The sequence below is a fragment of the Besnoitia besnoiti genome (genome assembly GCF_002563875.1).
Source record: "Besnoitia besnoiti strain Bb-Ger1 chromosome Unknown contig00033, whole genome shotgun sequence".
NCBI classification, from domain to species: domain Eukaryota; phylum Apicomplexa; class Conoidasida; order Eucoccidiorida; family Sarcocystidae; genus Besnoitia; species Besnoitia besnoiti.
The window spans coordinates 1-10,902 of NW_021703929.1; the positions used below are offsets into that span (position 1 = coordinate 1).

At 59.1% G+C, this 10,902-nt stretch overlaps 3 protein-coding genes across 3 annotated transcripts; 1 reads left to right on the forward strand and 2 right to left on the reverse strand.

The window, feature by feature from the left end:
- Window positions 1-248: 248 nt before the first annotated feature.
- Window positions 249-2,052, reverse strand: BESB_051110 (RPAP1 family protein; the record flags this gene model as incomplete). Its single annotated transcript, XM_029363546.1, has 3 exons — window positions 249-1,240; window positions 1,335-1,481; window positions 1,611-2,052. The coding sequence occupies 3 exons, from the start codon at window positions 2,050-2,052 to the stop codon at window positions 249-251; spliced, it is 1,581 nt and encodes a 526-aa protein (XP_029214993.1).
- Window positions 2,053-4,298: 2,246 nt separating this feature from the next.
- Window positions 4,299-6,053, forward strand: BESB_051120 (rhoptry protein ROP18; the record flags this gene model as incomplete). The annotated part of the gene is made up of 3 exons (XM_029363547.1): window positions 4,299-4,554; window positions 4,695-5,752; window positions 5,967-6,053. 3 exons carry the CDS (start codon window positions 4,299-4,301, stop codon window positions 6,051-6,053), a joined length of 1,401 nt encoding a protein of 466 aa, XP_029214994.1.
- A 1,434-nt stretch (window positions 6,054-7,487) lies between these two features.
- On the reverse strand, window positions 7,488-10,577 carry BESB_051130 (RIC1 protein; the record flags this gene model as incomplete). The annotated part of the gene is made up of 1 exon (XM_029363548.1): window positions 7,488-10,577. The coding sequence occupies one exon, from the start codon at window positions 10,575-10,577 to the stop codon at window positions 7,488-7,490; it is 3,090 nt and encodes a 1,029-aa protein (XP_029214995.1).
- Between the last annotated feature and the right edge of the window lie 325 nt (window positions 10,578-10,902).

Sequence of the window (10,902 nt, forward strand, 5' to 3'; positions counted from 1 at the left end):
TGCACACGCTGGTGCTCCCACTCTCCGTCTTCCTCCTCAAGAGGTCCACCCCTCGCATCTTCCAGACCAAGCGGATTTGCCCACTGCAGTTTCGCAGCTTCCTGGAGATCAAATCGTACAGAACTTGTAGCCCCAGCCGGCTGCGCCGCGTCCTTGCCTGACTGACCCTGCATGCACGGCCGGACAACCCCCCCATTCAGTCCTTGCCCGTCACCTTGGAAAGCGGGCTCAAAGGTCGTTTCTCTTCCCTAAGCCGGCGTCCGGGCCGCCGCAGCTGCCAGCGCCCGACGCGGCTCGAGGCTCCACTCGAGAACGCACTGCCTGCCTCCCGGCAGAGCAAAAACAGATGACTGTGTAGACGATGCACACGAGGACGAGGGCGGCACCGGAGAAGCGGCGGGAGCTGAGCCGCCCGCTTGAAGGCGCGTCTGACTTTCCTCAGTTCTGTTCTCGCGCGGGAACGCGGACAGGCGCGCAGCGTCCTCATTCTGGAGCTGCTGCCTTTCGCCCCGTGCGGCCCGTCCAGCTGCTGCGCCCCTCGTCGCCTCAGCATTTCCATTCTGTTCTTGATGTTCGCCGCTGCATTTCGCACGAGCCCGCCGGAGCGCTCGTCTCTGCAGGGCCGCAAATCGTTCTGCCCCAAAGCGCTGGAGGATCTCCTCCCGAGCCTCCCGAATCTCGTGGGGCTGCATGCGGCTCAAAATATGAAGATTTTCGTTTTCAATCTCCGCAGCCAATGCCTTGCCCACCGCCCCAGGTCCTGAAACGCTCGTGCTGCCACGGTCGCTGAAGCTGCTTGCTGCCGTCGCACCGGTAGGCCCCGTTTTCGGTCGCAAGCCTCCTGGTGTGCCGGCGTTGTCGTCGGCCCCCCGACGACTGTGACATGGCAGGAGCGACCGATGGACTGCCTTCGGAAAACCGAAGGGAGCCTCTATAGCTGCGTTCGAAGGCAGAAAGGACAAAGGCCCGCTGCTGCCTGGCGGATATGAGTCTGACGGTGGCGCAACGGAGGCCGCCTGAGGCGGACACGGAGCGGGCGTCGCGTGCGCATCTGCAGAGGAAGTATTCTTTTCGATGACACTTCCGAGCACAAACCCCGAGAGTGCGCTGTCTTCCTCCGCTTCCCTGATAGACAGCTGAGCTATTTCAGCATCTTGCAATCCACCGGCGAGCACCCCCACCCCGCCTCCGCTGCAGGCGTCTGGCGGGCGTCTTACGGCTCTGCGTGTCGCACAGGGCCCTGCGAATGCACACACATTGTCAGCCGCTCCGACTTGTGAGACACTAGCAAAGAGCCGCGAAGGACAGGGCCAAAACGCACACAAAAAGCCCACCTAAAACCTCAGAGAGCTCCGAAGAAGCTGGGAAAACAAGCATCGCGTGAAACTGACCGGCCTTTGCCTGAGCCACAGAAAGGCGCATGACCTCTACTTCAAGGGAGAAGGCAGACGCAGAAGGCACGCCGAGTTCGCGTCCCTTGGCTACAATCCAGGGGTTGCATGAACGCACAACCCGAGTGCGTAAAGACTGTGAAACACGCTGGAGGCTTTCCATGCTGCGTGCTGCTCAGTGCCGACGCTCCCGAAAAACAGAACATGTGCCCCGCCTACTTACCCGTGGCATCTTCACTGGCTGCAAAAGGATTGAGAGTGAGTCGAGTGCTTCTCTCAGGGCGAAGAGCGAACAAGTCGGAGCTCCACCTAGCGCGCCCCTGTCGACAGAAAACGGGGAACAATCTCCGCGGCGCCTAGAGGGCTCGTTAAGTCCATCGGAGCAGGGATCTCGAAGCGCACCGTGTGGGGAGGCGCACAGCCCAGACTCGTGACCTTCAGACGGGGGAAAGAAGGAGATTGAGCCTAGCGGCGTCGTAGACGCACTAAGTTTGAAGACGCTTGCCGGCCGACGACCAGGGCCTTCAGCACCAGGAGAGTCAGGAGACTCAGGGGGCGACGAAGACGACGCGCTAACTGTGCGCTGTTTCCGGCATTTGGATGTGCCTCCCGAGGAGTCCCCACAGGCAGGCGCGCCCGCCTCTGCAGCCGTGCTCTCCATCTTGGTGGTGTGAGACGCGCCGACAGGGCCACGACGCGACACCAGAAATGACGGGGAAAAGAGCCTACTTTGCTTGCGGAGTCATGCGCGCCGACGCCGCACATTTGCCATTGACGCTACCGTAAACGATAGAGCTACGAGAGAGGAGACGAACCCAAGGGGTCCACGCCTCCGCAACGGGCAAGCAGCGAGAGCAGGGCACTCGATGAGTTGCGCACGCCACTGGCGCGGTGGAAAGGCAAGGCGCATGATAAAGAAACAAAACGGTTAAGGTACTAGCAACGGCAATGGTCGTCCCAGGAGACGAGACTGACGGAGAAAAAAAAAGGCGAGACGCCCAACGAACAAGCCGCGACCAGCGCGTACGGCGGGTGGCTTTCCTTCGACAGAAGCAGCAGGGGGGGTCGAGCTGAGCACATGCAGTATCTGGGCACGAAATTCAAAGTCATACCACAAAATGGAAGGCATCAGCAGTGCTGTGTTGCTCTGTTATTCCAGGGATGAATGCCCGAGCCTATCTCGCTGCTGTCTCCTACCCAGCGCAGAACTCCGTGGCATCGGATCCAGCCGAACATAGTCCATTTACAGAACTTCTAAAGGCTGTGTTCTCTGTTGGCCTCCACTTTCATACAAAGCCGGTTCCACATACTTTGTCCACAAGTTTCGTTTGCCACTGACGAACATAGTCCATTTACAGAACTTCTAAAGGCCACAGCTGTGTTCTCTGTTGGCCTCCACTTTCATACAAAGCCGGTTCCACATACTTTGTCCACAAGTTTCGTTTGCCACTGACGGTCCTGGAGTCTCGGCAGCGACGGAACTTGTTCGACTTTTCTCAGTCCGACACGCGGAGGCTTCCTCATTGCAAAGACTTCGTCCCGCGGTTGCATGCACGCATTTGCGCGGCTCGCGTCCGCGTCAACCGTGCCTCTCTCTCTTCCTTCGGCCTAGCCCACGGTTTTCCTCAGCTCTGGTGTCACTCTGTGAATTCCATGATCGTAGACGGGTAGGTGCAGCAGCGGCGCCAGCCACAACGCCGTCAACAACGCAAGAAGAAAACTCCTCGCTGTTCTTTCACGCGCCACTTTCAGCCATGTGGGGGCAGGAAAGCAAGTTACACACACTAGCGCTTTACGACTTCAGCCCTTTAGGGTTTAGGGTCAGCTACCGCTCGCAAATTTTTCCGAATAATTATGCATAAACGTGAGGAATGTGTGGTCGAATCACCACGATCACGCCCCTTGCGATATAACAACTGGACTTTCAGCGCCCCCTCAGAGCGTTCGTCGCCGATATAAAAGGCGCCACTGCATCACGTGTTTGAGAGGGGGACAGCTGAGACAGGTGAGGGGTGCTACAACTCAAATACACTGCGAAACAGCGTCGGTCATGCAAGCGTGCTACAGCACATCAGAGTCTGACTATTCGATTCGGTGACCTGAAGTCGCCAGCAGACGAGTGCACGCTCCAAGTGTCATGTATGCATCTGCTCAGGCAGCGTTCGTGGTTGACTCCCTGGCACTGGGCGAGGTACCAATGACGAGTGCCACTCGCACGCACGATTCTGATGTGTTTTGCGCGGGACTCTGGAAGCGTTTTTGAAACAAGATAAAACCATCGAGTGCGTTGCATCTATCGCGCTAATCTTGCTTACGAGATACAGGCGCAAGTCCCTGTCGGAGAAGAGAGCCGCCACGATCTATCGCGTTTTCGACAAAAATAGGTACTCAAGGCAGCGAAGCCGCACACAGTCATCCGCATTCTCCATATATCTAATGGCGACCCTGAACACGGCGGAGGCTGAGGCGCCCCCGGGGTGCGAGTGTGGGGCAGGGCACCTCTGACGCAGAGAGATGCCCTCGGGCATTGTGACGGGCTCTGTCTCAGCAGAACACTTAAGACGCAGCCGAGGTCAGCGTTTCTCTGCGAGACAGCGCGTGATTGGCTGCTGTTCGTTTTTTGTCCATGAGAAGACACAAGTGACAGACAGGGGGCCGTATGCCGTACACACAGTCAACGCTTTGTGGGGAAAGCTGTCTGGCTGGCCAAGCGGCAACAAAAATGAGACGCGCAGGTGTCTTCAGCAAAACCAGCTCGCAGTTGTGGGCTCTGCTCTGAGACACAGCGACAGGCGCCAAGCAGCCCCGGCCGCAGGACGCCAACTGCCCTTTCATTTGTAAAGCTTTTCCAAGTGCTAGTTGTAGAGATACTTCTGACTGGATGACCGCTTGCGTCCGACTTTGAAAATGGTGTTTGACCCAAAACGCGCCAGAAAGGCGTCATGCCGTGTGTGGCTAGCTCTAGCTGCACTGGGCACTGTCTTGGGGGTGCACAAGGGGGTGAGCGTGCATTTAAGCTCGCAGTTCGGTCACCTGCTCGCTTCAGCGGTGACCTCAAGAAGAAGCCACGTGACCGCGGGATCGGTTGCACCAGGGGAGGACGATCCCCACGTCGGGAGCTCCTTCACTGAGTCCTCTCCTTTAGAAGACACCCCGGCCAGTAGTGAGCGAACCCATCCCCGTTTGCTCTTTGAGAGGACTCGCAGGCAACTGGATCTAGGCACTGGAAATGCCAGAGACACGCATGTGGCGGTGGACGCCCCGCCTCGTGCACTAGCTTCTTATGGCCACAGTCTGCTTCAGCACTCGCGGGGGCCGCAAGAACTGTTGGGCGCCATGTGTCTGGAGCGTCCGGGCGGCTCGCCCACTTCAGGGGATCGCGATTAGAGGAACCAGGTTCTTCGTCGGATGCGAGTTTTGCAGACCTGGGTCAACCAGAGGGAGCTGACCTCGCGCTGGTTCATGGCATAGAGCCAGGGGACTCCATTGTCAAGCACCTTTTGACACTGGTATCGAAGCAAATCCACCCAGTCGATCGCCAGGCGGGGGCATTCAGGACACTGGACAAAGGGCTCTCCGCTACGTTCTGGCCACAGGACGTGACCGTGGAAGTGGTCTCGGTGCGGACGGGAGCGCCACGGCGGCTCCGAAGGGGGCCCGTCTTCGGCAGGGGCGACTTCGGGATGGTGTTCACGGCTTCCGACGTGGACACCGGAGCAGAGTTCGCCGCAAAAGTTCCTATTGCTCTCCGCGAGCCTTTCAAGATGTCACAAGAGGATGTGATGGCAGAGGGTCGTTTAACTGATGCGTTCGCCACGGTCAAAGACCCAAGGGAAGCTCAAGCCGTTCTTCGATTCTTGGTCCCCACCGACATGGTGCAGTTTCCAAACAAGGAGACCTTCGCTGTCGCTATCCCTGGCTCGCGAACGTTGATCGGAAATGTTTTCTTCTTGATGCCGAAGGCCTATACAGACCTTCAAGATGTTATCAACGCAATGTGTGATCCTGCCGTACGGGACAGCGACATCGTGTACCATGCCCGCCTACAGCTATCCTATGATCTAATACGGCTGGTGGCCAATCTCCAACGCCAAGGAGTCGTGCATGGTGACTTCAGAGAGGCTAATCTTCTGGTGATGAAAGACGGGCGTCTGTTTCTGGCTGATTTTGGCTCAATGCGCAAGGAAGGGCAAAAAACCCATCGCGGAGACTCGCTAACCGCACACATCAAAGATGAGGTTATGGAACTCGGATCGGTGTTAACGAATCTATGGGGCATAGAGTTGGGCTACTTCCTAGCACTCGAGCACAGTCCAAACAAACCGATGGAAACATGCGGCCCGCCGCCTCCCCAGTACATGGTACGCCTGATAAAAGAATTTCACAGTAGTTGGCCCGCCAAGCCGCTGCTTCCAGTGGAAGCGCTGGAGACTCCTGGAGCGAAGCAACTCGTAGAAGAGATAAACAGCTTCCTGCCACTCTATAAAGAGGAGACGAGAACGTGACTCGGAGTCGACAGAGGACTACATCTCAGGTGATGCTCGGCGAGATCCGGGTCAATCCGGGTACACGCAGGACGACGTCCCATCGGTATCTCGTGGCGCAGTGCGACGTGGCAAAGCCGGAGCATCAACGTCTTTTGCAGGTCCCCTGTTGACATAGGCGATGCTGGTATAATTCATTTTCGAGAGTGCGACAGGAAAGATGTGAGTGGCGTCACATTTCTGATGCTCAGCAAAAGGGTTTCAGCAGTTCCGGCGTGCTGCAGCACACCCGGATGTAACTTTTCGATTCTTGCGCTCGCGCAAGAGTCCACGCTCGAAATGTCTTTTACTCATCAGGGCACACAGTGTCCACAGCCGTCTCCCTGGCACTCGGCGACATGACTCGGAAACGTGCCTTTAGCATGCAGAATCGTAATGTATCTTCTGCTGGATCGCCGCGTGGTTATCCAAAACCACTCAAATCCAGTGCGTCGAATGTAAACGATCGTACGCCAATCGTTCTCATGAAACACGCGCGCGCAGTCGCAACCCGTTCCGAGAGGCGCTGCAACTTATCTCATCGACGACACAAACGGGTTCTCAAAGGGGGCGACGAGCTCGCACACCGTCCTGCGTATTCTCCGTATATCCAGTAGCGTCCCGGAACATGGTGGAGGCTGAGTCGAGGGAGCTTGAGCGACCATGCTGCTCTACGGTATGCAGAAACGCCTGACGTGATGGGTGAGCACATTGGATTTCAGAATTTGTCGTCGGCTGACGGTGTAGACGCGCAGGCTCAGCCGAGCGCACCTGCCACACTGAGATGTCTCGTGCCTTGCCGCGCCAAAGCAGGTTCTCTGTAGCTCATACTGGTTAGGCAGGAGCTCGGGAGCAGAGGAATACGCAAGCTTCTCTGTCTGTAGGACTCGCGTACGGGGCTGCACAGATGCATAGCCACAATTGAATGAGCAGCTATGTTAGTCCCACACATCATAAAATATCGAGCAACAGTGCCGTGTTCCTGCATTGTCGTCGCTCCCGGAGCATAGCGGGAATGCAACACACGGCTGGTGCCGTGCCCACTCATTAGCGGGAGGTGTGGAAAGAATGTATGTTCAAAGTGAAATGAATACAAGGCAGAGGGGTCGGAAGTACGATGCGTAGTTTACCTAAGGCGCGCCGTTGGGAAGGCCACAAACTGTGATGCATAGTGCAGAAGCATCTCTTACGCGGTGCTGGTCGCTCAAAAATTACGCCTTGCAAACTGTCGTGTGTGCATTGACTAAGAGTTCCGGCTCGCATGGCGTAGCTTCATACCAAGAGCTCGGCGAGCCGGATTCTACAATCATCTACGCTTGCAGAGTTGGGAAGCAACCACACGACATGCATATGCGAACCCAAGGGAACAAGAAACTCGCTTATGGATTCTCTTCGGCCCCGCCCCCTTGTTTCGGCTCCTTTCTGGCGCCAACGCTCCGCCTCTTGGCGTTGTGCATCGGCTCCATCCGACTGGTCCCCTGTCCTCTGTGTCTGCTTCTCACTCTCGATCGCGACGGAATCCTTCCCGCGTCGCGTACCCCCTTCCCGCCCGGTATCTCTTTCGTCGAGCCGTTTACGTTTTACGGATTCTTTCACCGTTTCTCCCGGCAGGTGGCTCTATCCGTTCTCCAGTCGGCGCCCCGCTTTCTGCCGCTTGCTCAGCCATGACGAAAAGCAGCTCTCGCAAGGAGCGAGACATTGCTGCCCACCCGCCGGCGTCTCGGTTTTGCTTCCTGCGCACTGCACCCCCTCCTGCAGTCTTCGCGTCTTCTCGACTGCGTCCTCCAGGATGCCCGCTTTCTAGCGCCGCTGCCTTGCTCGGCTGCTGAGCGGTCGTGTCCGCGGAAGCCGAGACGCGCCCGTTGCTTTCCTCTTGCTTCATCTGAATGCGCAGTCGCAACGACGGCGAGAGAGAAAGAATTCTCCTCACTCCCTCGCGGTCGCCTGCGGCCACGAGGAGCGCCAACGCCAGCACAGGCAGGTCGGCTCTGACGAAGACGTGGAGAAAGAAAGCCGTCAGACTTTCCGTCGCCGCCCTGAGACTGTACTCGCCCTCGCTCCCCGACACGAAGTTCGGCTGCACCCGCCTCCCAAGTCTCTGTGGCAGCCCCGCCGGAGGCGACGGCGCCCCCGCCCTCGCGTTCGTCCGCGGACTAAAGGAGCTAGCGAGGCGACCCCTGTAGACCTGCTTGTGTGTGAACCACCCATCGGGAAGAGGCAGAGGCACAGAGGAAGAAGGTGGAGACACTTGCGCATGCAGACCGGCATGAGGACGCTGAGTGCAGGCCCTAAACTCACGAAACGTCGGGGGCGGAAACGGCGAGGCCGGAGCAGGCGAAGGAGTGAGCCCCCTCACGCTAGGCAGGTGAACCCACGCCCCAGAGACGGCTGCGTAACTGCCCCGCTTCCACTCGCATGCGGAAGGCGACGCAGCAAGAACTCGGGCGTCAGCCTCTTCTGACTGCAGATCCGTTCCCTCTCGACAAGCAGTCGGAGCCGGGGCCGCCTCTGCCGAATCTGAAATAGCAAGCGACGCGTCGACCCCGAAATGAGACGAGGCGCGAGAAGACGTACGCGCAAGAAGAGAGCCTTGGTGTAGGCGACCCATCTCCGTCGTACGACAGAGGGACGGCAACGAACGAGAGCCCAGAAGGCAAGCTCGCCACTGCGCGGCAGACCAGATCGAGCGAGACGCGAAGCCCCGAGCGCTGAGACCGAGCTGGCTTACAAGCGACAAGACAACGCGCTCAAACGGCACTGCTGGGTCGTCCTGCAGAAATAGGCACTGCGAGTGCGAACAACAGGGCGACACCACCGGGGCGGACTCCGGAGACGGAAGCAATCCGCACGGCCCGTCAAGCGAAAAGACGCGACAGATATGAGGGCGGAGGCGAAAGAGCCAAGCAGGCAGATCGAGCGCGAGGACACTTGTCAACTGAAAAACGCGGAGCCACTGCAGATGAACCAGCGAACTCAAAAGACAGTCCTCAACGATTGCCACAACATCTCGGTAAAGCTGAAAGATGGCCCTCTCTTCGTCTGCTTTTGCGTCGGCTTGTCTCTCCGCGCGTTCCTCCGCACGCTGGCCGTGCTTCGCTTTCTGGGCTCTTCGGGAGCCCTCCTCCTCTTCCACTTGAGAGTGGAGCTGCTCGCCTTCTCGCGCAGGTTTCTCTTCTGCGCGACTCCTCGCTGCGTGCGACCTGCTTCGTCTTCGCTCCTGAAACAGCGCCGGCGGAGCCCACAGTGCGGGGGCCCCTCCTGCTCCCGACCACGGCACGACGATATCCTCTTCGCAGTTTCCTTCCCGTAGCGCATGCACAGACGCCTGCCGAGCCTTCGCACTTTCAGTCGGATCCCCGGTCGCCTCGCACGCGCTGTTTTCCGCCCTCTTCCGCGCCGGATAGGCAACCAGGAGCGCGAGCACGAAGCGCACGAGCTTCCGCGCGAGGCCTGCGACGCCGAGCCGCAGCGCCGCTCGAAGAAGAGGCAACGCGCGTTTCTGCCGAACGACTAAACATCCTTCAGTGTTTTGCAGCACCAGCAGATAGATGGAAGCGGTGTGAAGCAGCTGGCGCTTCATCGCGTCCTCGAAGTAAGTTGCTGGCGGCGAGCCCAGGAGAGGGAAGAGAACGAGAGGCGCGAGCGTTGGCTCGGTCTTCCGCACACACGACGCGACAGTCTTGGCGAGCGTCGAGGGACTATGCCGCGAAAGAAGATGGAGAAAAAGATACAAAGCCGCCCCGCCCGGCAGCGCGGTCAGCGCTTCCTGGGCTACAGCAAACCGCTGCTGCAGCGACAGCTCGGCAGAAGGCGAGGACGCAGCGGGATGGGGAGACAATGCTCCATGTGACCCAGCGCGAGCCACGGAGCGAGAGGATGCAGACGAAGGAAGCGGGACATCTGAGCCAGATGAAGGCGAGAGAGAGGGACCGGAAGACAACTGAGAGGGGACCGGCACGCGGTACGGATGCGCTCGTGGAGCCACGAGAGAAAAGGCTTCAGAGACGTCTTCAGCTCGCAAAAGGCGATCGAGACTGAAGAGCGCACACGCACGTCTCTCCGCCTCTGCAATGCCGTAAGCCTGCTTCGCGCCGCCATGACTATCCTCGTATCTTGCGGACGCCTTGCCGAATTCATCCCTGTCTCGGTCCTTTTTCCGTGCGTCGCGCGATCTGCGCGGCCCCATCGCTTCCTCGCTTCCTGGTTGGGCTAGTTCTCGTCCATCGCTCGCCGCGAGTTTCCTCTGCGACGCCATTTCTTTACCAGCCTCTCTGGCCCTCTCTGCATCCTCCCAGTCTCCTCTGTTCGTCCGCTGCAACACGCGCGAGGTTTGCTGCGGCGCTGCCCCCCCCTGGTGGCGCCTTCGCCGCGCTTCCTCGTTCTCCGTAGACACCTGCGCCTGCGGCAAACTGAGCACATAGGCCTTCGCCGGTGGGGAGGGGGCGCGCGGGAGTCTTTGTTGCCTGGTTTCTTTCCCGGAATCATTACGATTCGCGCCTTTCTGCTCCGCAGAGCAAGGCCCCGAGCACGCAGACGGGGAGAACCGAGATGACTGCAAACCGATTTCTCTCCTCTGCAACCCCTCCTCTCGGTGGCGCATGAGTGCTGCGCCAGCCGCCGCCGCCCAGCCCTCTGTCGGATCGCCGACGTTCTCGCTCTCCATGGAGCCTCTCTTCTGGTGCGGAAGCGTGGACGAAGCAGAGACCCCTGAGACTCCGCTGCGACACTCCCCGTTCGCGTCTCGCTGCGGACTGGCGCCTGCGACCCCGGCCTGGGCGAGCCCATTCGCGGGCGGCGTCTGGGCACTCTGGCTGGCTTTGAACGGCGCGAGGGCGCGCAACTCGCGTTTGAAGCCGGACAGAAAGCGCTCAAAAAGTTCGTAGAGCGCGAGCTCGACGAGGTGCGTGAAGAACGGTGACGCGCGGATCTGAAAGAGAAGCTCGGCTGCCGTCTCGTGAGCCCGCAAACCCACCCCGCACGCCAGCGCG